At 41.8% G+C, this 27,398-nt stretch overlaps 1 protein-coding gene across 3 annotated transcripts in view; it reads left to right on the top strand.

Annotated features, from left to right (window-relative positions):
* CNST (consortin, connexin sorting protein) overlaps positions 1-27,398 on the top strand; it is a 113,427-nt gene that overhangs the window by 70,544 nt on the left and 15,485 nt on the right. For all 3 annotated transcript variants that reach the window (XM_042975356.1, XM_042975358.1, XM_042975357.1), the window contains 7 exons: positions 1,862-2,067; positions 10,069-10,099; positions 11,953-12,039; positions 12,499-12,613; positions 15,260-15,281; positions 15,427-15,523; positions 24,454-25,301. In XM_042975356.1, the coding sequence (XP_042831290.1) occupies positions 1,862-2,067; positions 10,069-10,099; positions 11,953-12,039; positions 12,499-12,613; positions 15,260-15,281; positions 15,427-15,523; positions 24,454-25,301 (1,406 nt within the window). The remainder of the gene's footprint in view (positions 1-1,861; positions 2,068-10,068; positions 10,100-11,952; positions 12,040-12,498; positions 12,614-15,259; positions 15,282-15,426; positions 15,524-24,453; positions 25,302-27,398) is intronic.

The raw sequence follows: 27,398 nt of genomic DNA, 5'->3' as shown, positions 1-27,398 counted from the left end.
TAGATGAGAGAGTCCTAAAATCTGTCCTTTTTCTTTACTTTTGAGAATCTTGTCCTTCTCTGGTAATACTCTTCAAGGGTTTTATTTAACTTGCCTTTACTGAAAATGACCATGATCTAATTCCAGCATCTTTTCAAGGAGGAAGCACAGAGTAATGTTTGATAACTATGTGGGAAGAATTCAATCAAGAGAAGTATAGAACTTGGGAGGCTGGCTTTATCACAAGTCTGTATCAGATTAAATGTGTGTTGGCGGGGAGGGACAAGGGAAAGAAATAGTAGTTCTCTATGGAACGCTTCTCTTCCCACCTCATCACTACTGTCATTCCATTAGAAAATTAGAAAGCAGAAGGATCATCCATGTTTTCACAAATACTGTCCCTGCACAATGGCAAGCCATCACTAAGCCTTGTATTTCCAGATTCCAAATGATACAAACTTCATAGAATTTCTAAAATATAAGGAATCATCCTAGGTGACTAATTTTAGAAATCACAGCACTTGGAATTTTCGTGCTGAAGATCTGCTGATGATAATCCCTGTGGTGCAGGAGTTATGATCTAATGAAGATGAGACCTTTCACCACTCACTGTTACACAGTCCAGTGTAATACAGGGCTCCATACAGGATTCAGAGGAAAGTAAATGTACCTTAGGCTGCTGCTATAGAGAAATACCTGTATTTTGTTAGGGTAAAACACAAATAGGCATAGTTGGGAGGAAAATATTCCAGGTGTTAGAATCTGTAATTGCTCAGAATGGCACAGAATATGTTACTAGGAAGATGAAGAACGGACCCCTCTGGCTAGAGCATTGGGTTTATTTACATTTTTTTAAATGTTTATTTATTTTTGAGAGAGGGAGAGGGAGACACAGAATCCAAAGCAGGCTTCAGGCTCCAAGCTGTCAGCACAGAGCCCAACGCGGGGCTCGAACTCACAAACCACAAGATCATGACCTGAGCCAAAGTCAGACACTTAACTGACTAAGCACCCAAGTGCCCCGAGCAGTGGATTTATTCAGAAGGCAGTAGAAGACTGGGTTCTGGGCACACTCTGGAGAGCTTGCAGAGAGCATCCTCAAATGTGGTACCCACATTGACTTACTGAGAAAGATCGTTTTCAGAGGCCAGTCAGCTGAATGTACAGATGCAAACAGTCTGTTCAATTTGAATATGAAAATCAAAACGGAGACTGAGATTTCAGTGAACGGTGAAGTTATAATGTGTAATGATTAAATTTGTGAAATTTCGTACATCGTTTCAGGAACTGTGGGGTCAAACATGTATTCATTGATCTTTTTTTTTTTTTTTTTTAAAAAGTCATGTTACTTAACTTGTTTTTATTATGAAAGAATTTTCCATGGTCATTAGATCTGGCATCTGAATTCCTGCTGTTCTCCTGGGATCCAGAAGTAGTTGTAAAGTTATCAGACCAGAGTTTAAAGAGGAAGGCTTAACTTCTTTAGCCATTTTATATGATAAGCGCATTTACCTTCCTATTTAATTCTGTTTTCTTTTGAGCAAGCCAAGACTTCCAATTACAGCTAATCCGTTTTTCCTTTGGGAGAATCAAGTTTTTGGTCAGGTTTTAACCCACATTCTTTCCTTTAGAGCTCTTTTTATTAACACTCTTAATAATAGTTCTGCAAAACAAAAAAAAAAGATGATTTATGTGTGTGCTAACAGAAGCAATCAGAGGATGGCACAATTTCATGAAGTCAAAACCTTGTGGTTCTAGGCTTTTTTTTTTTCATATAATTAGTTTTATTTGAAAATTGTATGGTTAACAGACATAATTATTTTAAGATATTCACCATGGCAAAAATTTATCCTAACCTAGGCATTTTATTTACTTCTTCAAGGACTTTCTTCAGGGGACACCACACCTTTGATGCACGAAAACGTGCTGAGTGCGTCCACGCATGCTGTTAGTGACGATGAGTCTGCAGAAGTAAATGCTAATGATCCAGCAGAAGCCCCGAAGCCAGTTCTTCAGTATCTGTTCTCGCTTATCCGAGGTGAAGTTAAGCAGGTGGATTCAAGAGCACTTCCCCTTTGCCTTCACCAGGTACTCCATTACACTCTTGCCTTCCGCCCTCAGCATTTATAATCACGTAAAATACAGTTCTCTGCGACCGACTCTCCCCCACCTGTCCTTGGTGAGCCCGGGAGGTGGCCCTGCCTCAGTGGCTGGTGGGCAATTTAGCATGCGACTACTGGTGGCCACACATGGGCTATGAATGATCAGTCCGTTCACATAATCACTGCCTTCCTTTATTTGGTGAATACGCTGTGTACGAATAGGAGTCTGTGTAGCAAGTGCTTAGTAAGTACCAACTGGATGCCGAAAACTCTGCTAGACTCGGGGGGAACAGAGATTCCTTAACAGTTGAGTATGTCCTCAAGAGAGCCACTGTGGAGTAGGAGCAACACTTACAGAGGTAAATAATTGTAGAAGCGTGTACTAAGCGTAGACATATATCTAAGATTCAACAAAAGCACAACACGTGTGATTAACTTTGTCCTGTGGGCATCAGCAGAAAAGAAGGTGACTCTTGAGCTGGGTTTTGTAGGGTATGCAGGTGCTCACCAGGGCGAGCTGGTTCAGGAAGACAGATCAGCTCCTGCAAAGACATGGCGGAGATGTTGTTGGAGATTAAGTTGGAAAAGAGATGGGATAGTGGGGGGCAGGGAAGCCTTGCTTCTAGGGAGTGGGAGTCTTTAGTGAGGGGAGTGCCAAATCAAATTTGAATTTTAATGTTTATTTATTTTTTTTGAAAGAGAGAGAGAGAGACAGAGTATGGGCAGGAGAGGGGCAGAGAGAAGGAGACACAGAATCCGAAGCAGGCTCCAGGCTCTGAGCTGTCAGCACCGAGCCCGATGCGGGGCTCGAACTCATGAACCGTGAGATCATGACCTGAGCCAAAGTCGGACGCCTAACCGACGGAGCCGCCCAGGTGCCCCTCAAATTTTGATTTTAGAAAAATAGCTCTGCTGATTGGGAGGGTAAGTTAGGAGGTGAAGAGCCTGGACACTGAGAGGCGTTCCAGACGGTAGAGAGGAAGCTTTTTTACACAAGAGCCCATTCAGAAAAATGAGATATGAGCTGCATTTTATTTTTCCTTTAAAGTGAAAATAATAAAATAATGAAGAAACTGAGACTCCCTCACAAAACAAATTCCTTGTAATTCTGGGGTCAGAATTTGTTTCTTCCATTCAGAGCATCTGTTTTTGGAACATCATGAGAGAAATTTGAACATAGCCGGTATGTTACATAATATTATTTATTGCTCTAATTTCTTGAGACTAGTAATAGAATTTTTTCTTGTTTTTTTTTGACTATTTATTTATTTTTGAGAGAGCAAGCAGGGGTGGGGCAGAGAGAGAGGGAGACAGAATCCCAAGCAGGATCCTCTCTGTCAGTGCAGAGCACCATGTGGGGCTCGAACTCACGAACCGTGAGATTATGACCTGACCAAAACCAAGAGTCAGATGCTCAACCGACTGAGCCACTCAGATGCTCCCCACCCCCTCCCCCCACTTTTTTTTGGTCTTTTTCTTTTTGGTAATAGAATTGTAGGTTTTGTAGTATATAGCGTCCTTGTTCTTGAGAGATACATGCCCAAGTGTTTGGGAGTAAAATGACATAGTGCCCATATTATGATATTTTCACTTATCATGACGTATGACATTTCAGTAGGAAAAAGTATGTAAGAGAGGGAAAGGCAGAGAAAGCAAATTTGGCAGAATGTCAACATTTGACAGATCTAATAAGAGGTAAATGGCTGTTGGTTTCACTCTTCTTTGAACTCTTCTGTAGAATTTTGATAAAAAGTTGAGGAAAAGGACATTTGGAGTAAAGAAGGAAATAACAAATGTAGTCAAATCTTTTCAAGTTTATGTCACTGGGCTGTTGTTTCGTTAAAGGTAAGAAGAATGTTCTTTTCTACTCCTATATGATCCTGCAGCCGAGGCAGTTCTAGGACTGCTAGACCTTGATCAGGCCGCAAGATTATTTAAAACAATTTTTAAGTTTGTTTGTTTATGTGTTTGTTTGTATTTTTATTTACTTATTTTGTTTTTAAAAATTTTTTTTTTCAACGTTTTTTATTTATTCTTGGGACAGAGAGAGACAGAGCATGAACGGGGGAGGGGCAGAGAGAGAGGGAGACACAGAATCGGAAACAGGCTCCAGGCTCCGAGCCATCAGCCCAGAGCCTGACGCGGGGCTCGAACTCACAGACTGCGAGATCGTGACCTGGCTGAAGTCGGACGCTTAACCGACTGCGCCACCCAGGCACCCCTTTATTTACTTATTTTGTAATCTCTGCACCCAGCATGGGGCTCAAACTCACGACCCTGAGATCAAGAGTCACATGAGTGAGCCAGCCAGGCTCCTTTTACTTAATTTTTTGACGTCTCAATATAAAATTCCACCCCTAATCCCCCAGGAACATAGCAGTTTGCTGAGTCCTATAGGCCGTGCTTCTTACATGTCTGAGCAATCCGTCCTCCCCTGACAGAGGGGCTTAGGGGACATGGTGGTGGTTTAAAAGTGGGGCTTTGGGCTCCCCCACTAACAGTCTCAGTGGCTTTCAGTTTCTTCTGTAAATGGCAGAGGACTCAATGAAATAATGCACGTAAAAGCACTTGACGTAGTGCTTGGTACACAGTAAGAGCCAAGTAAATGCTAAGCATTATGACTGTAGCCTCACTGTCGCTAATTCAAAGACCGCTTGCTTGGAGAGAAGGCTGGGGGTCAGCAGAGGCGCTGAGGCAGCAGGAGTGAGCTGCAGGGTGTGCTCTTCAGCCGAGAAGACTTGAATCCATCCGCCTCCCAGGGGAGACACAAATCAGGGAGAGGTGGAGGCCGTTTCCTCCATTTCAGTAACTCCCAGCAAGGCACATTGTGTCTTTCCCCTGGAATTGCTAGTTACTGACATTTTGCCGAATTTTCATGCCCCCCACCCCCTACAGACATGTGTTTGCCACTGAAACACCGTAATTTTTAGGTATTATATCACATCACCCCTAAATACACACGCGTGTGTTTCCCAACACCGTGGGTACCCCTCTGCGTGACCTGTATCAACCACAAGAAACGAGATGCTGGTAAAATAGTATTATTTCACGTACAGCCTGTATTTGAATTCTCCTCACGTTGTTCCACAAATGTGACTAGTTTTCCCCGAATCCAGGATCCCATGAAAGACCACACATTGCATTCGGTCGTCAAGACTCTTTAGTCTTACGTGATCGGAAACAGTCTGTGCCTGAAAAGTTTTTTTTTTAACTTTCGTAACATTGACCCTTATGAAAAGCCCAAGACTTCCTGTAGAATGTCCCATAATTAGGTTTTGTCTGATTATCTCTCCATGGTGTGATTCAGTTTAAACCATTTTGGACAAGGATTCTGCTTGGGTAACATTGCATACCCACTTCTCTCTTGAACCCACTCTGGTCTGGCTTTTGTCCCCACACTCTACCAAAATGACATTCTGAAGGTCGTAGGTGGCCTCCATGTTGCAAATCCAGTGGTCAGTCCTCAGTTTCCATCCTGCTGGAGGCATTAGAACCTTTGACAGGTTAATCACATACTCCCATTTTGAAGCACTTTCTTTATTTGCCTTTGGACCCTTCCTTCTTGGCTTTCACGTCTTGCCTCACTAGCCATGCTTTCTCTGGCTCGTTTGTTGAGTCCTCCAAAGATTACTCAGTTTTCAGCATTGGAGCACTTCACTAGGCAGTTCTGAACTCCGGGCTTCAGTATCTGGCCTCCTGAGGTGTCTACAGAGCATTTCAAACTTAAGATGTCCCAAATCAAACTTCAGTTTTTCTTCCAAATCTTCTGCTCTCCTAGTCTTCCAGACCCTTCTGTTAAACGGCAGCTCCATCCGTTTAGTTGCTGAGACCAAATACTTTACAGCCAAATTTTATTTACCTCCCCCCACATCCAGTTCCAGTCAGAAAGTGCTGCAGACCTATTTCCACATATGCCCGGAATCTGAGCCCTTCTTCCCTCCTTCATTGCCCCCACCCCGGTACGGGACACCATCACATCTCACCTGGTTCTCGCAGTGAACCCCTCACTGTAGAAACCCTGTCCTCTCCCTCTTCCATGTTATCACTGTCCTCCATACAGCAGTCATTGTGACCCAGAGAAGATGTGTCACGTCATGTCAGCCTCTGCTTAGAGCCCTCTCGTGGCTTCTCATCAGAGTAAAAGCTAAAATCCCTACGTGGCCTAGAAGACCCTGCACGGTGCGGTGCTGTTCCCTGGTACACCTCAGTTTCTGAAACTCTCCCTCTTAGTCACCCCTTTCCAGGTACACTCGCCTTCTGGTGTTTCCTCAGATATCCAAGGATGCTCTTACTTCAGGGCCTCTGGTGTCTCCTTTCTGCTCTTTCTGAGGAAACCACTAGAGGCTGCACCGAAACAAAGGACTAAACCAAGGAGCAGGATGTGAGATAGCTGAAATTGGGGATCTTGCCTAGGAGAGAGGCGAAGGGAGTCTGTAGGTGAAGGAATGTTCTAAGACGACAGCTTTGTACTGAGGAGAGAGTAACCAGTTCCGTTTGGAGGGGATCAGAATAGTCTAGGGAGAAACTTCTATATCATTTTCCTATTTCTGAGTATTTGCTGTACCTGAGTGTATCGAGGGCAGATTTAGACTCTTGGTGATGTGTTTGGAGTTGTCTAAGTGACAAGTGCATGGAAAACTGTGTCCCCCCCCCCAAAAAAAAAAAAAGAAAAGTGGGAGGGAAAAGGAAAGAAAAAAGTAACTCCAGGGAAAACAAACGGTTTTCAGGAAGGGAAAAGTAGTAAGAGTTTACTATCTGGATAGGCTCATGATAAGGTACACATTAGATGTTATCTACCCGTAACAGGCTAACAGTGCGTGTGTGGGCAGGGGGGGGGGTAGGGGAGGGGGGTCACAGAATGTGTACATGTAGCGTGTGTTTGCAGGGCTAGGCTGAGGGGAGCAAAAGACTCAGTCCTCATCTTCTAAAACTGAAAAATCCAGAAATGACCAAAATAGGCATAATGTGTAGGGAGACACAGGTTAAAAGAAAAAAACCGGAAGGACTCTGAATGCTTGCTCCCGAAGAAAGGAGAAAAGGGCAAGAGTGGCAGGGCTTTGTGAGCACATATTATAGGGCTCTGTGACTCCATATGCCACAGGCACGCACGGTTTTAATGAAAATAACTGAAAGGAGACACTGATCATTCAAACATAAGGTGAGGACAGCCTGGGGGTTACGGTGGCGGCGATGGATACGGAGAGGGATGGATCGCAGTCCTCTTGAGGGGACAGTCACTAGGATTTGGTGGGGGTACAAAGCAGATGAGAGAAGTCAGAGATGACCAGGAGATGCGGCTGGGCGAGGGGTGGTACCATTAACAGAAATGAGGAATTGGAGAGGGAGAGTCCCTTATTTTGGAAGTGATGTATCATTGAATATGTGCTAAAGGCTGTTGGAAACATGACTACAGTTACATCAGATACATCCTTGTATTTTTAGCTCTTGAAACTCTTGAAGATTCCACTTAAAAATTCTTGTTCTCGGTATGAGTAATCTTTCACACACTTATTTAATATGACTGCAGGCTAGCTTTAAGTATATAACTGAACTCATAAACTTGGACCCCTTTCATATAGAAGTGGGAAGGGAAACACCAAGCGGGGTGCTCTGTGCTCAGTGAGTTGATACTGAACTGGTGTCAGACTCAGACAGGAAATCGATGTGCTGGGATCCTTGAAGCCAGTCTCTGTGACTGGGGTCAAAAAATACACCTTCCTACTTCCCTTTTCTAGTTCCTGGTAGGTGACTTAAAACTGTTGCCCTCCCAAAGTGACTTTCAGCTTACTTCTTCCCATGATTCTACTCTGCATCTTGTACTTCTGGGTCAGACTCAGACTCAGAAACCATTCTCAGCACTTGCTGCTGTGTGTTGACCACTACGCTAGACACGTACTCCCTCATTACCCTTTACAGCAGCCTAGCAACCTGGTCTCAGAGAGTTGTAGTTGTTACTGTCCCTGTCGGACGGATAAGGGAAGCTGCGGCTTGAGACATGAGATGACATATCTGTCCAAGGTCACATGGCCAGTGGTAGCAAAGCTTGGACCAGAACACAGGTCAATTACTCACCTCCACACTCCGCGTTCTCTCTGCCTTTCCAGGCTACCTCCAAGATTTAGACCTGGGATATCAAAGGAGAGCCAGTCTTCTCTTGGCCTGCTAGACTGGCCAGGGGCGGGCTTCTACCGGGGCAGTGTATTTATTTTCTCAGATGCCCTTTCACCTGGAAATGCCTTTTACTTTTGAGGCATTGGGTCTCATGACCCTCTGTCTGTGGTTGCTTTTAGGTTACTGGAACTGTCACAGAAATCTGGAAGCTAATTGAAATGTATATTTCTGTAGTGCCAGAAAGCCTGGTTTGTAAGCGTGTGCAGCTTTTTATAAATGACTGTGCCAGTGGTGCACAAATGCAGCAGGCAAGGAGAATAGCTTTGAAGAGCCAGAAATCTAATCATCGTGGGCAACCAGAAACCATGTTGGATGTGATGGGTAGTCGATTTTTCACGAGAAGTTGATAAACGAAATGACACTGGTTTCTGTTAGGTGTAACCCAGTGGTGCTCACCACTGCTGGCTCATGAGAACCACATCCAGTGACGTCCATCATGTTGGGAGCTCAGGATTGGCCGTGATGGAAGTATTGACACCACAGAAACGAGCAAATGCTACAAATCAGGGCTCTCTCCAGCACTCAGGGGCCAGAGGTTAGACACGGACCAGCACACTGCTGGTTGTAGTATATGAAATTCTTGTTTTGGGAGTAAAAAGTGGTCAAATATTGACAATCTGCTGTGGTTCCAGTAGGACCAATATAGCACACCTTTAGATTGATGAGCTGATAAAGACAAGCAGTTTATCCTTTGCAGAGTCCTGAGAATAGAAAATAAGTGTGGGCTCAAGCTTTAGGTGAAATTAAAACTTGACAGAGAAGTGATTGAGTCCAGTTACATATGTCGCCCATAGAAAAATGTTAGAGCTGTCGTATAAATTTTAAGCTAGGCAAATATTTTCTTTTAAAAGTATGCTGTTGCCACCATAGGACTTGGGGGAAAACATTCCTCTTTGTTGCTTGATTATAGGTTTGACAAGGACTTCATTGCTCTTTGCATTGGCAGAGAGCTGGAAAATGGAGATAGGGATCTATAAACGGAACACCTTTTTTAACTAGAGACTTAGTAAGAATGAAACGGTTTTACAAGTGTAAAGGACTTATGTGAAATACTCTAAATATGACAACAGTTTATGCAAATGTTTCTCAGTGAATACTTTCAGTTTTACTGTTCTGTTAATGCCATATCTAAATAAAGATAGAAATAAAAGATCCCCACGTTTTTAGAGGCCAAGAATTTTTCAATTGAAGTATGCGTTAGAATGAATCTGGTAACTGATCAGCCTCGACTTGGTCCAGATCCTGAGGCTCTGGACCCCCTGATCCAGTGCCCTTTATACTGTGTGGCACTTTGTATATATTCCAGCCATCGTTGCTCAACGTTTAGCACTATTGGCCTTTTGTGAAATATCGAAAGAGAACCAAAAGTCAGTGTCCCGTGAGGTAGTTTGTGAAATGCACATGAGTCTCATGTGACTTGACGCCTTTTAACTTTGTGATTTACAATACATAGTCAGTCACTCTTTCCCTCGCCCTATATCTTTACAAGCCCCTGTAGCGTTTTCCTCATTCGTTAGAGTTCTTACTTCTAAACTCTAACAAATCGGTGAAGTTTGCTTTGATGTGAAGTAGAGTAGGAAGAGAGGTTGTGTAAAGACCAAAGAACATCTATGTTTACTCTGCTTGTGATAAGTGACTTCAGAAATGTGTCCTGTGCCTACAGTCAGATTTCTTCTCATCTGGTGAATAAGAGTTTTCTTAGTTTGATGACATTCTGAGAGTGTCAAGGTCTTGATGTTTTCCAGGTTTGCCTTTTCATCCAAATAGGAATCTAATTTCCTGTGTTTGTTTGTTTGTTTGTTCGTTTGTTTGACAGATAGCAGAGTCCTATTTCCAGGAGGAAGACTGTATCCTTTTCTTAATTTCAGGAAGAAATTCATAGGACTGACTCATAGAGAACTGCCCATGTTTTTAAAATTGAGATTTACATACAACATGTTTATGTCTGTTGTTTTCAGTGGGTTTTAACAGCTGTGTCCACCCATGTAACCACCTCAGAAAGCAAGATGTAGAGAATTTCTGCTACTCCGGAAAATTCTCTAGAACCACCCAAATTTGACCTGACATGTAGAAGCCCGAATTTTACCATAATATCAATATTTGCGTGTTTAGGAGAGGGGGAGAGAAGCACATTCCTGAAAAGTATAATTTGAAAATCTATTGGATTTTCTTTCTTTTGAATTAAAACAGAAGTCCAAGTCAAGTGATATTCATTTGGCCATACTACACCTGGTAAATCTCAGGACTTTCTTATTATAACTTCTGGCTGCAAAAGGAAGACCGAATTCTTCATTTGTAATAGAAACAGGATAGATGCTGTCAAGTGAGACCGCCCAGGCAGGAGCTTAGCTTCTCTATCGGAAACATTTCTTCCCCCAGTTTTCCACTTGGCCTTTTTATAAATGGCTTCTCTTTTTCAGGGATGGCCCAATATCTACTCTCTAGAAAGAATGTGCCCTAAACTTACCTGTATTTCCCCATTGGTGCAATGTGTTTCTCCTGCTAACCTTGTTGACTTTTACCACGTCTCTAAGCAGACTGCGGGAGAAGCAGCTATTATCCCTGTCAGACAAACTGTGGAAACTTGAGACGGTGGCAGTTCATGACTAAGTGTGTGGGAAATCTAATTCTGGTGGAAATGTGGCTAGAACGCTTTTCTAACCAAATAGTGAGTACTTCGTAGTGCATGAAGACCAGCACCCACATCTCGGGGAGCTTCTTGGTATGCGAATCCAGGGGCCTGAGAATCAGAGCTTCGGGGATCCGACCCAGGAATATGCATTTTGGCAAGTTTCCCAGATACTGTTTGTGTCCAGTAAAGTTTGAGAAACATTGGTGTACTTTAGGGCAGAGGGAAATGGAAAATGGAATCACCCCGCTTCCCCCTGGCCTACTTGATGATCCCCCGCCTAGGCAGCGGATGAACCTCGGTTATCGTGGGAAGGGCAAAAAGCTAAACAGCAAGTTTTTTCTCTTCCTTCTTTCTGGGTCAACATTTAGAACAAGGCCCAAAGGAAGACAGACAGCTGGACAATTTATCACGACCTCCTATGATGCTAAATGCATGATACGGATGGAGAAGGCGGAAGTTTATTCGAAAATCCCACAAAAGAGTAGATGCACGTAATTATGAGAATCCCTCTGGCCAGTTGGGTAAATTTCCACAAAAGACCCATATAATGTTGTGCTCTGTCCTTGTTCAGGCGTGTAACCCTTTGGTGTTGTGGGAGAAAAGCCTTCGGTGGGAAATAAGTCGAGGGTCAAGGTGAGTGGATTATCAGGAACACACCTGACTTAGTAGCACAGTTGCTTGACAGAAGGTGATTTAAGGGGGAAAAATGGGAAACACTTAGACTCTAGGATTCCCTGTGGGTGCTGTTTCCAATTACATTACTTTTAATTGATTCTTCTAGAGATATATTCGCAAGCAGGCATTCCTTCAGCATTAAAACCTTTTTGTTTCTGTTTGCTGCTGGAACGGAACCCACATAACTATGGCATCCCACGCTGTATGAAAACTTACCTACTCCAAAACCAGGAAACCCTACTTAAAAAGATTTCTTTAAACCTAAAAATGTTTAGAGTCCTTTCGCTTTTTGGTAAGCTCCAAATTTCCCAATTTCCATAGAACATTCATTTTAAGATATTAGGCTAAATGTAAAGAGTCCAGATTTCTATTTTCCTCAAATTTTCTATTCAGATGAGAAAGCAATGAAGTTCATTCAGCTTGAACGACTGTATCATGAGAAATTGCTCGCAAACCTCTCTGCCATTCAAGAAGAGTGGGGTAAGTACGGACTGACATGGGATGTGCAATTATCAGTAATCTAGCATGTTCCTATCTAGACATTTAACATATTTGACCTGGTTTTATAAATCAGGAAATAGATGTTTCCACATTCAAGTTAATGTTGCAAAGAAGGTAGCGTTTTTACCCCAAGTCCGGGTCACTGTGAGAAAATTTCTCTCTTTGTGTTTTGCTTTTCCTATCAATGGCAAGAAGAGAACACTTACAACTCTGCATTTCTTCTGATCCCCTGGCAGGGCCTATTGGCTAATTTAGTCTCTGGGATAGTATTTACTGCTACCGAAAAGTAATCACTTAGCTATTTGTAACTGTGTTAACTTGGGTTGTGTGAGGAGATAATTTTGCATGGTGATCTTTATCAGTGACACCAGTCAACTACTTTTGCCCTCCTAAATATGTTTCGTAATCGCCAGTAATTAACAAATATCTTACATTTAGAAACAAAATGGAAAACTGTACAGCCACATACAGTTACATCTGTAAGGAATTCAGAAAAAGGATTTAATGGTGAAGATTTTGAACGGCTTACTAAATTTTGCACAACACATCAAGAGTAAGTACGTCAGTATTTGTGTAGAATGAGTTGGAATAGAGCATTGAAGAAGCATTGTAGCAACTGAATATTTGAAATCCATGATCCATTTTTTATTTCTTTGTTAATATTTTCAGCTGGAGAAATTAAAGCAGGTAAAATGAAACGATTAGGTTTCTTCCTTAGCTTTTATCTCAATTTCTTAGCCTGAGCATTGTAAAAGTTCAACTTTACGTCAGTTCGAAGCACCTTCTGATCAGAAATTGTAAAATGTAACATCTAATTTTGGTCTCTTTTTGACTAAGAGATTAGGTGATTCAAATGGAAAAAAAAGCGTGTATTAGGATTTTTTTTATTGTAGTTGTTTGCCAGTGTTTGTATGTTGTAGAAAAAAAAACAACTGTAGGATTTGTCTACTAGTGGGAAGCAAAAACAGTACAATATTTAACCAAAATACTACAGAAGGAAAGCTACGTTTACCATATAATTTTTTTATATTTACCAGATAATTTTAAATTGCTTTATTTGTATCAAATTGGATTTTTAAAACTAAATTGTAGTGATAACAAAGCACTTGCATAGATTTTTTGAAATCATTATTTTAAGTCTCGAAATTCTCAAGGTGAGGGGGCATGACTGTCTTCAAACGAATGCAGATTTCTGAGATGCACAACATCCTCCTTTCAGAAGCTGAAAGGTTCCATTCTGTTGATAACTTCATATCCTTTTCCTCCAGAATCACAGAGTAAACTGAAACTCAGTTTGTTAATAATGCAACAGACCCAAGTAATTGTTGTTTAGCTCAGGTACCAGATGGTTGTTTTGGGGTCTGATTATTTTGGAGATCAGCCTTTAAAGAATCACTGTGGATTCAGAAATGATGCTCATTCACCTCTCATGGTAACAGTTGCCTTCTGTTAATTTGAACGTTTGAAACAGTATTTTTAGGGACTGTGCATTATAACCCAGTTTCTTAGCATGTTATAAATAGATCAACTTTCAACTTCATAGAGGTTTAAAATAATGGAATCTTTACAAATAGATAAAGGGGGGATTGTTTGTTTGTTTGTTTGTTTGTTTTAACAAGGCACTGCATGTGGCAGTCTGCCTTTTTTTTTTTTTTTTTGTAATGTTTATTTATTTATTTTGAGAGAGCATGCATGCATGGGAGCAGGGGATTGGGGCGGGGTGGGGGGCGGCGGGCAGAGAGAAAGGGAGGAAAAAATCCCAAGCAGGCTCTGCACTGTCAGCGCAGAGCCCAACATGGGGTTCAAACTCATGAGTCAGATCATGACCTGAGCCAATATCAGGAGTCAGACACTTAACCACCACCCAGGTGCCCCAGGAGATTGTTTTCTTACTTTCAAAATATTCAGTGTAGACACTTTCCCTGCCTTTCCCATGGAACTAATAGTTTTTAATGTGTTGCAGATATTTTAATTATTTAAATCTCTTTTTTTTGTTTTTTTTTTTGTTTTTTTTACTGTTTATTTTTGAGAGAGAGAGAGAGGGAGGGAGGGAGGGATGGAGGGAGACAGAGGATCTGAAGCGGGCTCTGCACTGACAGCAGAGAACCTGATGCAGGACTCAAACCCATGAACCATGAAATCATGACCCGAGCTGAAGTCAGATGCTTAACCGACTGAGCCACCCAGACACCCAAGATGTTTTGATTATTTAAAAACAAATATTTATTTAATATAATATGGGCATGATGTGTTTATGCTATAACTGTAAATAATCCCCCCAAATTGTTACTCCTAAATTTCTTAATATGTATTTCCATATACAATGAAGTGCATAAGCTCTGTGAGTTTTTACATACACATATATGTCCCTGGAGCTACACTCTGACCAAGATACAAAATAGCCCAGCCCCTCACGGTGCTCCCTCATACAGGTACCAAGTCAGTACCCACCCCCTAAAATAACCAGTGTCTAGGTTCTATAACAGTATATTTGCCTGTTCTGTGATTCTGATAAATGTAATCATACAGAATGTAGATTTTTGTATTAACTGCCTTTGCCCATCATTATGTTACGTCTGAGTTACATGTTGATGCATATTAATGGTAATTTGCTCAGTTTTATTCCTGTGTGGATTTGCTGTATGTGTAGCAATTCATTTATCCATTATATTGTTAGTAGACATTCAGATTGTTTCTGATTTTTGAGTATTTGAATAAAATATCTTTTTGTGCATACCTTCTCCATGGACATATCTTTTGTGTTATCTCTGGTATTCCCTAAAAGATAATGTTTCAAAATTACTTTTTTTGTTACCTGTTTCCATGGATAATGCCAATCAAATTATCTTTCATCATAACCTATTTCAGACCATAATGACATAAACTAAAATTTGAAAAGTGTGTGTGTGAAATACTCTTTGTATTATTAGCACAATGTTGACATTTTTTCCCCTGGATCTCAGCTTCTTTGGGGGTTTTCAGTAATATTTGGTTATCTGAGGAGCTACCACATTATATAGCTGCCCTTTGAACTGTGTGAACCAGTGCTAATGTGTCAGCAGTGGAAATGTTCTGCACTAATTTTAGAATCCGGAGAAGCTATATTTTATTTTTACAGCCATTTCAGTGACATTTGTTTGGAAGCATATTGCTGCTGTAATTTTTCAAAAATCTTTTTTTTTTCTCTTTTCTTCTACAGTCCTGTTTTGTCCAAACATAAGGTAAGAGACAGTTTCCTTGAAAATATTGATGGAAAAAATGTTAAGTGTCCTATGACGCTTCTCAAATTATTTTCAGATTTCTAATTTAATGTAGCAGTTTCCCCAAAAGTTTTTTTTTGTTTTATTTTGTTTTTTAACTTTTTAGATAGCAGCCGTAGAAAAGCCTCTGGGAAGGAAATGCTTTACACCATTAATAGTTTCTGAAGATCCAAATGAAAGAGGAACCACAGCCAAAGAGCCGGGTATGTTTTCACATTTAGAGAGGGGCGTGAGAGACGCCTGCCTCTTACATTTTACAAGTGTTACAAGGACTGTTTTTGCATTTACATTTTTTTGCATGCGTATACCTCTCCTACCAGACAAATTGCAAAGCAAAAATTTTTTTATATTGTGTAACTCTATTTTTAGATGCCTAGTAGTAGAAATTATAACATATAAATTCTTATAAAAACAAACTTATTTCTGTGTGTTCAGTAGGTAGCTATATATATCTAACAGACTGACAAAACTGTACAAAAATGCTCTGAAACAGAGTTAGTTTTGGCATATTTGCACACCCTTTTTTGTTTAAAAACCAGCAATTATTATAGAGACTTTACCAGGAATTTGTGCTGTAAATCTAGATATTTTAAGAAGTCTTGTTTCTTGGTAATTCATCTATAGCGATTTATTCTCTTCCTTTTTGTATTTTCTAACACATGGTGTACTTTAACTTGCACGTGTACATTTTTGAAGTATTTATGATATATTTTACACCACTTCTTGTCTTACGCCCAAAGTTTAAAGATTTTCAGAAACTCTTTCTTGCAGTACTAATGGATGTACACTACAGAAACTTCAGAAAATAAAGATAAATAAATACACTTTTGGGTGTTTATTTTTCCTGAAATACGATTTTAGTACTGACTTCTACTCTGAGGCTTTATGTCCCTGGACCTGAGAGCCCTGCTTGTAAACAGGCAGCATCAGGTGTTTTGACTGAGTTGCCTGAAGACATAGGAAGAGGAGGAGGGGGAGGGGGAGGAGGAGGTGAAGAGGAGGGGGAGGACTGAGAGGGGGAGGAGGATGCCTTCAATTGAATTTGCCTTTCTCTCTTTACAAGCCTTTTTCCCCCCTACATCTTTACCCCCTATTCTTCATGAGGGGAATTTGGGATATTGCCTTAGGTCATTCCTACTATATACTCTGTTCTTCCTGTCTCTTCTTTTTTTTTTTTTTTTTTTTTTAAGAAATTGGATCTTTCTCCAAATAAAATTTTATTTTATATTTTGCATTTTTGTTTTTTAAAAAAATTATTTTAAGTTTATTTATTTTTTGAGAGAGAAATAGTGCAAGCGGGGGAGGGGCAGAGGGAGAGAAAGAACCCCAAGCAGGTTCCGTGCTGCCTGCGCAGAGCCCAGTGCAGGGCTTGAACCCACGAAACTGCCAAATCATGACCCGAGCTGAAACCAAGAGTCGGATGCTTAACCAACTGAGCCACCCAGGAGCCCCTTATATTTTGCATTTTTAAATGCAAACTTCTCTTTCTACTTTTCATCCCTGATCTTTAAAAGAAAAAAAAAAAACAAAACTCCTACAAGTAAGCACCTGATTTTTTTTTTTTTTTTTTGAGTATACTTGACACAAAATGTTACATTAGTGTCAGGTGTACAACATATCGATTCAACAATTCTGTACATTATGCTATGCTCACCACAAGTCTAGCTACCATGCGTCACCATGCAATACTGTTACAGTACCACTGACGATGTTCCCTGTGTTGTACCTTTTATTCCTTTGACTTCTTCATTCCGTAACTGGAAGCCTGTGTGTCTCATTTCCCTTCACCCATTTTGAACAACCTCCCACCGTCCTCCCCTTTGACAACCACCAGATTATTCTCTGTATTTAATAGGTCTGATTCTGCTTTTTGTCTGTTTATTCATTTGTTTTTGTTTTTTTAGATTCTGCATGTGAGTGAAATCATGGTTTTGTGTTTCTCAGTCTGACTTGTTTCATTGAGCACAATACCTTCTGCAGAGGTCCATCCATGTTATTGCAAATGGCAAGGTCTCGTTCTTTTTATGGCAGAGTAATATTCCCCTGTGTATGTAGACCACATCTTCTTTATCCATTCGTCTATCAGTGGACACTTGGGTTCCTTCTGTATCTTGGCTATTGTAAAGAATGCTGTGATAAACGTAGAAGTGCACATCTTTTCAAATTAGTGTTTTCATTTTCTTTGGGTAAATACCCAGTGGTGGAATTGTTGGATCATATGGTAATTCTATTTATAATTTTTGGAGGAATCTCCATACTATCTACCACAGTAGCTGTCTCTTTTCCAGTCATTTCTATATGGCAAAGCACAGTACAATGAGCTTTATAAAGATCTTAAAGAGGAGACATTCACAGATAGCACCCAGTTTGGACGTGGATGTGTCTCCATGGCCCGTTGTCTGGGAACAGTGGTGTTACTGGCTGATTGACTTGACCAGTTAGTACTGGTTGCTGCACAGGTCAAGCTCAGCACTCCTTGTAGCGGCATCTGCTGGGAGATAACGTGGTGTACAGATGAGGAGACGCTGAGCTTCCACATTTAAGTAACTTGCTTGTGCTTTGATTAACGTCTAGAACCTGGGTCTTCTGGTTTCTGACTGAACACAGCAGCCTTCCGCTGAGTAAGTTGTATGCATTCCCAAAGGCTTTCACAGCACGGGCATCTCACTGACCTCCATCTTATGAGGAAGGTATGCAGGAAATTCTGGGCAGAGAATCTTGCCAAGTCTGATGAAATAGTATCTTTTAAAGAATCATGTCCCCTTTCCCAGAACTGACTGGTTTCCTCAGATTGGTTATTTTCTGAATAAATGCACAGAAATGTAAGAACGTAAGAAAAAGAAATATGAAAATAGTCCTTGAAATGATTGGTATTTGACACTCCTTGGTGGCTCAGTCAGTAAAGGCCCAACTCTTGATCTCAGCTCAGGTCTTGATCTCAGAGTCATGAATTTAAGTCCCACATTGGGCTCCATGCTGGGAGGGAAACCTGCTAAAAATTTTTTTTAATTAAAAAATGAAAATAAATGATTGGTATTAAAGATATTTTTGTTTTACCTCATATTCCTCATTTTTACCAGCGTCCAACATGTAGTACCATGTAGACGTTTGTTTCCCTTTTCTTTTTCTCCATATTCCTTGCTTTTGCCATTTTTTTGTGTAGTGGTTAAAGATACTGTTTCTGGAGCCAGATTTGTCTGGTTTGAATCTTGTCTCCACCACTTAAAACTGCGTGATCTTAGGCAAGTTGCCTAATTTCTCTGGGCCTCCCTTTCCTCAGCCCCGCAATGTGGACACGAATAGTACTTAACATCATAGGATTCTTATATGGATTAACGTAGTCATTTCATGGGGAGCCTGGGTGGCTCAGTCAGTTGAGCGTCTGGCTTCGGCTCAGGTCATGATCTCATGGTCCATGAGTTCAAGCCCCATGTGGGACTCTGTGCTGACAGCTCAGAGGCTGGAGCCTGCTTCAGATTCTGTGACTCCCTCTCTCTCTGCTCCCCCCCGCCCCACTCATGCTCTGCCTCTCTCTCTCTCAAAAATAAATAAACATTAAAAAAATTTTTAAGTAGTCATTTCATGTTAAGAGTTTAGAACAGTACCTGCACAAGGTAAGAACTCCGTATATGCGCACTAGTCTTTCTCCTCCTCCTCCTTCCTTCCCGTGTTAGCACTGCCCCTGCCACTGGTGTTCTGTTAATGTTCTCTGTTATTCATACTTTTATAATTAATCGACATTATTATGTCTTCAAGTAATTTACATAGTATTTTATATTTTCAAAATAGTTTTATGTGTATTTTTGCATCTGTTCCTCTTACCAACCAATATAAGTTAGGCTGAGTCAGTTTTAAGAAACTCAAGGAAGTGACTTATCCAGGAATAGAATTCATTAGAACCCAAAGCTAGATCCTGGTTTTCTGACCCTAAAGTCCCTGCATTTTTATTAATTTTATATTTTCTTTATTTTTATCAAGCAGTATTTTATATGTAAAAAATAATATTCATTACATAATACATGAAAACAAAATGAGGACCTGTAAACCTAATGCCCAACGAAGGATTAAATTACTGTCATTTCTGTTACGAGTACCTTTGTGTTCTTGTCTGTTCTGTCTCCTGCTTTTACCCCACCTCTGAGAAAATTATCATCCTTCCTGAGTTGTTTTTGTTAATGTTTACTTACTTATTTTGAGAGAAAGAGAATGTGTGTGCGTGGGAGGAGCAGGGGTGGGTAGAGGGGGAGAAAGAGAATCCCAAGCAGGCCTCGTGCTGCCAGTGCAGAGCCAGATGTGGGGCTCATTCCCACAAAGCATGAGATGAGGAGCTGAGCTGAAATCAGGAGTCAGATGGTCAACCGACTGAACCACCCAGGCGCCCCCATCCTAAGTTTTATACTTACCTTTCCCTTCTCATCTTTTATCAACTTCATTGAGGTACAATTTCCATGCAATAAAAATATACCCACTTTAAGTGTGCAATTTGAGGAGTCTCTACAACTGTATACACTCATGTAACTACTACCCCAATGAAGATGTAGCACGTATTCATCACTCCAGAATCTTCCTTCCAATCCTCTTTACTATCAGTCCCTCCCACCTCTAGTCCCAGACAACCCAGTGCCTCCTGCTACTATTGGTGGGTTTTCCCTGCTTTAGAATTTGATATCAATAGAGTTTATCAGCATACTGGTTTTCAGAGTCACCGTATTGTTACACGTGTGACTGGTCCATTCCTTTTCATTGCTGAGCGGTATTCTGGTCTTTGTGCCACAATTCGTTTATCCGTTTGACTGTTGACAGTCATTCGGGTTGTTTCCAGCTTGGGGGTGTCATGATTAAAACTTCTAGAAGGTCTTTAAGTCTTTTTGTGGATATATGTTTTCATTTCTCTTGGTTAAAGAATTGAGGGCAGAATTGCTGGTCATAGGGAAGGTACATGTTTAGTCCTAAAAGAAACTGCCAAGCTGTCTGCCGTTTATACCATTTTATAGCCCCCCCAGCGGTATATGAGAATTCCAGTAGCACCACATCCTCGCTGACATTTAATGTTGTCAGTCTTTTTTATGTCAGTCATTTTAGTGCATATGAATATCATTGTGGTTTTAACTTGCTTTTCCCGGATGACTGGGTATGTACATTTTTAGTTTTGAATTCGCTTCTGTAGAAGCTGTACATTATCAACATTTCGTGCTTAGTTTATTTTTTTTAGTGGCCTGTGAAAACTTCTTCAGTCCCGATACCACTCAAATGTTTGTACTTAAAGTTAATTAATGAGGTATTCAGAAAGTATAAGATGTGCTAATTCATGCATGTTTTACTCTTATTATCATAAATTGCAGGGGGGATTTTAACCCTAAAGAGAATTCATGGGAGGGTTGCCTAGCTGGCTCATGCAGAAGAACTCGAGACTCTGGATCTCAAGTCCTGAGTTCGAACCCCGCATTGAGTGTAGAGATTCCTTAAAAAAAATAAATAAAACTTCAGAGAGAGAGAGAGAGAACTCATTGGGGAAAGGGTAACTCAGAGACGTGGACATTTCTGAGATTATGTATTAGAACTTAGGTTAAGTCTAACTTCTCCTTTTAGAAATACTCTTTAATTCATTACGTATGAAGCATCTGTCATGCACTCAGCTATAATTCCATTTTTATTTCACCAGAGTTCTTATTAGTAGGTGTGAAGTGAATGCAGTAAGGAGTGACAGGCTTACCTCACCAGATCCTTGAGTTCAGGAGCACCGGGTAACAGAATTTCGTGCTAAGTGTTAACACAAACATTAACAATAATAAGTGTATACTAGAATGCATACTTGTCAAAAATTCAGAAAATATTTTTATTTATTTATTTTTACAATTCTTTTTTTTTAATGTTTATTTTTGAGAGAGAGAGAGAGAGAGAGAGAGAGAGAGCATGAGCAGGGGAGGGGCAGAGAGAGAGAGGGAGACACAGAATCTGAAGCAGGTTCCAGGTTCTGAGCTGTCAGCACAGAGCCCGACATGGGGCTCGAACTCATAAACTGTGAGATCATGACCTGAGCCAAAGTCGGACACTCAACCGACTGAGCCACCTAGGGCCCCCTGGAAAATATTTTTGATTAAACATAGTGGATCATACATTTACCTTCACTTTTTCTTGGAACACCACTGAAATGTCAGGGATTTTTTTTTTTTTTTTTTTTTTTTTTTTTTTTTGAGAGAGACAGAGGTGGGGAGAGACACAGAATCTGAACCAGGCTTCAGGCTGTGAGCTGTCAGCGCAGAGCCCAGCGTGGGGCTCCAACCCACGAACCATGAGATCATGACCTGAGCTGACGTCAGACACTTAACCAACTGTGCCACCCAGGCACCCCAGAAAGGGATTCTTAACCCAGAAACCCACAGTGACCGAATCGGTGAGGAAGCAGCAGCAGTAGATGTGACATCCAGAAAGTTCTGGAAGCTGGAAAGCAAGTGGATGGGTGGCAACTGGCTTATTACACCAGAGAAGGTGGATAACTGAGCGTCTACAGAGAGAATGTTGAGTTCCACCTGGAAGGATTTGGGAATGGGAAACATGGAGGTGTCTCTAGGATCAAGCATACAGGGTTGGGCTGGCAACAGGAGGTTGGGCCAGAAGACTATACAGGAAACACTTAGATGTTTATATGTCCTTTCTGCCAAGCAGGAAGCTGAGGTTTATTTCTTAGAGCACCTGAACTAGAGGCAATGTGGACTTGGATGAGGCACAACTCAAGGAAGGGTATTCTACAGAAAATGAGGATGGAGTGAAGATCTTATCCCCCGAATGGCAAGCACCTTAGCCTGCCTTCTGCAGTTAGTATCTAGAACTGTGGCTGGCTGGTCTCTTGCTTCCTCTGGGGGAAACCAACTGCCTGTCCAAGAGATAAAACCTCCAGATACTCACATTGAAGGCCTTCCAGCAAACGGCCTAGACCCTCTTTGTCCCACACTGAGGACCAACTCCTGGAGAAGACTTGCCTTTAAGCACAGAGCTGCTTGTCGCCTCGGATAGGAAAGACAGAAGCCAAGTCAGCCGACAAACCGAAAGCAGCTCAAAGGAAACAGAATGGAGAGAACAGATGAAAACCTTTTAAAAAATGAATGAACAGTGTCACAAGTTAGAGTATTGTATATATGAAAATAAAAATAAGCTGTTTTTTAAAAAAGAACATTCAGAGAATTAAAACATTCTTAGAAATTAAAAGATGTGATGACCACAAGGAAAAATTAATTAGAAGAGGTGGAAGGTTAGAATTGAGGCAGCATCCCTGAAAGTCCAGAGGCAGAGAGAGGAGTGGTGTGGCAGAAAAGGTAGAGACGGTGAGTCCGAGAGGCCCGAATCCCAATACAGGCCTTCTGGAGGGGTGGGGCGCCTGGGTGGCCCAGTCCGTTGAGCATCAACTCTTGATTTTGGCTCAGGTCCTGATCTCAAGATTCATGAGCTCAAGCCCCGCATCGGGCTCTGGGTTCCGTGTGCTGACAGCACAGAACCTGCTTGGGATTCTCTCTCTCCCTCTGTGTCTGCCCCTCCCCTGCTCATTCTGCTCTCCCCATCCCCCACCTCTCTCTCTCAAAATAAATAAACTTAATAAAGAAAAAAGGAAGCAATAGGGGACAAATGATTAAGCAAGTTTTATAAGAAAATTCCCAGAATTGAAGGTCATGAGTTTCCAGGTTGAAAGTCTCACCAAGCACCCAACACAAAGAAAGAGAAATTTCACGAAGCTTCAGGGCACCAGACGTAAAGAAAAACAACCAAATCTTCCAGGAACAGAGTGTAGGTGACAGGGACTGGTATTCACATTGGCAGAGAAACTCTATGACCCTACCAAGCACTCAACACGGCACAGCAGTGCCTTCACAGCTGTGAGAGGGAATGACTTCCAATGTAGAAAACTCAACCCAACCAAAGTTTTAGTCAGGGGTGAAGGAATAAAGACTTTCAGATATGAACAATCTTAAGTTTACCTTCCGTGGACCGTAAAAAAATTTCAGCAGAGAATAAACAAAGAGGAAGACCTGGGATTCAGAAACAGTGTTCCCAACACAGCCAGAGGGGATTCCAGGAGGAGGCCTGTGTAGCAGGCCTAGAAAGCCGCCCTGGTTAGGGGCTCAAGAATATGTTGTGGGTTTTTTTTTTAAGATTTTTTAAAATTTTAAGTAATCTCTATACCTAACGTGGGGCTCAAACTCACAACCCCAAGAACAGGAGTTGGATGCTCCACCAACTGAACCAGCCAGGTACCTCACAAAAGACATGTTGTGGGGTTTTTTTAAGTTTCTTATTTTGAGAGAGAGAGCATGTGCCCATTAGCAGGGGAGGGGCAGAGAGAGGGAGCGAGAGACTCCAAGCTGTCAGCGCGGAGCCCGACACGGGGCTCGAACTCATGAACTGTGAGCTCATGACCTGAGCCAAAATCAAGAGTCAGACGCTTAACCGACTGAGCCACCCAGACACCCCCCCCCCTTTTTTTTTTAACTGAAGGAATGAGGCAGTTATCACCAAGCAAAATAAGGCGGAAATGAGAAAGGAAAATGTATCACAGTGCACAGTGTGGGTAGGTTGTGAATAATATTTACAAAGCCATAGCAGTGTGAACATGTGAGTATTGATTTGCTCCAGAATTGTGTTGCACTGTAGTGGGAGGCTAGAGCCAGAGGGGGCAGATTATATATCTTTGGGGGAAAGGAACAGAAAGAACCGGAGAACTGAACCTCTTCCGTGGTGGGTAGTGTTCAACACCGAAAAACCAATAGAAATAACAGCATAAATCTAATGTACAAACATAAGATGAATATGAGAGGAAATAGAGCCAGTAAAGTTCAGAAAAATACCTTCTAGCCTTTGAAAAAGGGCTTTTTCGATAATCATGGAGACTAAGTTATTTGTTCATATTCTTAACATTTTTTGAACAATCTCTGTTAATTTCTGTATGTAAAGGGTCACTCACTGACTACTTGGGGTATTTCCTGTGTCTAAGGACACCCGTTAATTCCAGCAGACGCAGCTCCCATTGGAGAGGTGTAGAATTGTGTCGTGTCACACGTATTACTCGTACGTCCTTTCTCTTCCACCCCGTGCAAAGTGTTGTTTTGAACCTTGAAACAACTTGTTTTTTCTTCGTCTGCAGAGAGTGAAACTTGTCTTGGCAGGGAGCCCAGGAGAGCAAGCCCGGAGAGCGGCGGCTGCTGTAATCAGATGGACAGGCAGGCGGATGCCTGGAGCCTTCTGGTAACTGCAGGCAAGGACCACACGGCGGCGGAGCCGCTCTGCCGCGCCCAGGCCGCCCTGGAGCTGCGCGCCCAGCCCCCGGGGGCGGCCGGGAGCAGGTCTGAGGACGCCCGCCAGGGTGACAGCCGCCTGCAGCCGGCTCAGACGGTCGCCTGCCGAGATGCGGCCGAAATAGAAGGCCCCGCCGCGGACCCCGGAGCGTCGCTTCCCAGCGAGTCGATGATCGAGCCCTCGGTCTTCCCAGGCTCTGACCTCACGCCACCTGCGTTGAGTTCCGAGGGAAGGTATTCACAGACTCAGAGAAAGGAGCTCCGTTTGCCGCTTAAGGATGCTTCTGAGGCGTTGCCCGCGGACCGGCTGGAAAACAGTGAATTAGATGAGCCGCAGCAACCTGATCTCACAGACAGCGATGGAAAATCCCCACGGGGGCCGGCCGGCTCGGAGCGCTCCCAGAGTGTACTTGGTGAGAGCACTGGGGTATCCGACTTAGGCGCAGGGCGTCCGGAGGGAGGGGGGGCTGCCGACGAGCGAGTCAGCAAAGAAACCGAAGACTATTTGAACAGCCTTCTACAAGGATGCTTGGAAGACACCGAAGACGCCCTGTCATGTGAAGACCGAGAGGAAGACTCGGACCTCCTTCCAGATCTTTCTCCTGAGGAAGCCTCCTACAGCCTGCAGGAGAATCTGCCTTCTGACGAGAGCTGTCTTTCCCTTGATGATCTCGCAAAGAGGATAGAGATTGCAGAGGTAAGTTTGGCATCTAACAGAAGCACAGTGAAAAGTCAAATGGAATTTCAGACGCACATCTATGCTAAACAGTGCCTGGTTTGGGGAAATTTTCCCTGGTTTCAGACATGAGAGGAGAATGGACTCAACGTAAACTTTTAATAATTAGTAGTTTTAATTTTTCTGTATGGATCAAATAAAATGACTTTTGATCGCGATGTTTATACTTCAGGAACTTAGTGTATTGCATGCCTCCGGGTACAGTAAGCATTAGGAACACCGTTATTTACACTGCTGTGGCTTTTATTTGACAATTCTGGCAATTATGATCAAAACAGGATTCGTTACAATCTTGTAAGGAAATCTCATCTTTTTTCCTCAGACACCTGGAAGATAAAATACATACTATTTCTTCTTATTATTAATATGTTTTTTTTAATTCTTTAAAACAATACAGCAGAACAAAGGAAACATTTAAAAATTTTTTTTAATAGTTACTTATTTTTGAGAGAGAGACAGAGACAGAGTACCAGCCAGGGAGGGGCAGAGAGAGAGAGAGAGGGAGACATAAAATCCGAAGCAGGCTCCAGGCCCCACGCTGTCAGCACAGAGCCCGATACGGGGCTTGAACCCACAAGCCACGAGATCATGACCTGAGCCGAAGTCGGATGCTTAACCGACTGAGCCACCCAGGCGCCCCTAAAGGAAACATTTTAAAATACAAGAAGACAAGGAGATACTGGATAGATTTTTAAGCCATTAAGTTGTATGTTGTGAATCTTCTCTTTCTGATTGTATTCGTTTATAAGCTGTAGGTCTGAACAAACTTAATACTTGCTACTTGGCTAAAGCCAAATGTTATAAATAATCCAGAGTTTCAAAGTTTCTCCAAACAGTCATGAAGCTGGTCAAAACAAAACAAAAAAATGGTGGAGAGGATCAAGGTGACCATTCTCCTTTGTTTGATAATACCATTTTTTAAAGCTCAAGAGATCAATAAAGCCATACCCAAACCGAAGCCCCTCAGGAGGGTGGCCCCTACGAGGAAAGAGCGGAGTCTTATAGTCAGCTGTGGGTCAGAGATGGACCCCACTAGCTACCAGCCTACAGAGTTACTGTTCACCTCTCTAAGCTCTGTTTCCTCCTCTGAAAATTAGGATACTAACTGCTTTTCTTTTTATCCTTATATATTTTTTCCAAGTAACCTTTTGAGTCCCATGAGTCCCATTTATATCCATTGTTTTCTAATTCTGCATCATCACTGGGGGGAGGAAGGAGAACTTATAAGCAGAAGATGGAAAAGCAACAGAGCCAGAGTAGGCGACAAAGTACTCACGAAAATGGAAGCCGGCGAAAGCTTTCCAAGATAATTAGCTGTTACATTACTGGGCTTCCTTTATTGCCACTTCTAGTCCATTTCCCATCAAGTATTCTTAATTTTTTCTTCACAAAATTAGACAGACTAGTAAAGCACTTGGTCCAGTATTCATTCATTTCTTTTATTTATCTTTTTATTACATTTACAGTCAGTCCTCTATAAACTGTGGTTCTTTCTTGTTAATTTTCTCTTGAAATTATTTAATAGTGCTTAGTGAGTGCAGAGTTCTGTTTGTGTCGATGAAAATTTTAGAAAATTTTAGAAGTAGCTACTGGTAGTGGCTGCACACATTGCGAGTGTAATTAATGCCACTGAATTGTTAAAATTGCAGTTACATATTACACTTGCGTATATTATAATTGCAGTTATATATTTCTTAAAGTTAAAAAAAATTAACTAAAGGGGCACCCGGCTGGCTCAGCCGGTGGAGTGTGCAGCTCTTGATTTCAGAGTCATGGGTTCAAGCCCACGCTGGGTGTAGAGATTAGTTACAAATTAAAAAAAAAAAAATCTTTAAAAAAAAAAAGTCTTCATTTAAATAGAATTAAATAGAGCTAGTAGTACAGGACTGGACCAGTATTCCTTCCCTTGTTTATTTCACCAGGCTTCTGATACAGGGAACTATCAAAACAGAAGTCCCACCCATATTCAAATCTAACCAGAATGCCAAAAGGTCACCCTTCTCTGACTGCTGCTTTTCATGCCAGTAGTCAAGATGACCCTGTGGGGAAAAGACGATG

This window comes from Panthera tigris, chromosome F3 (genome assembly GCF_018350195.1).
Source record: "Panthera tigris isolate Pti1 chromosome F3, P.tigris_Pti1_mat1.1, whole genome shotgun sequence".
Classification (NCBI taxonomy): domain Eukaryota; kingdom Metazoa; phylum Chordata; class Mammalia; order Carnivora; family Felidae; genus Panthera; species Panthera tigris.
This window is presented reverse-complemented; position numbering and strand designations above follow the sequence as displayed.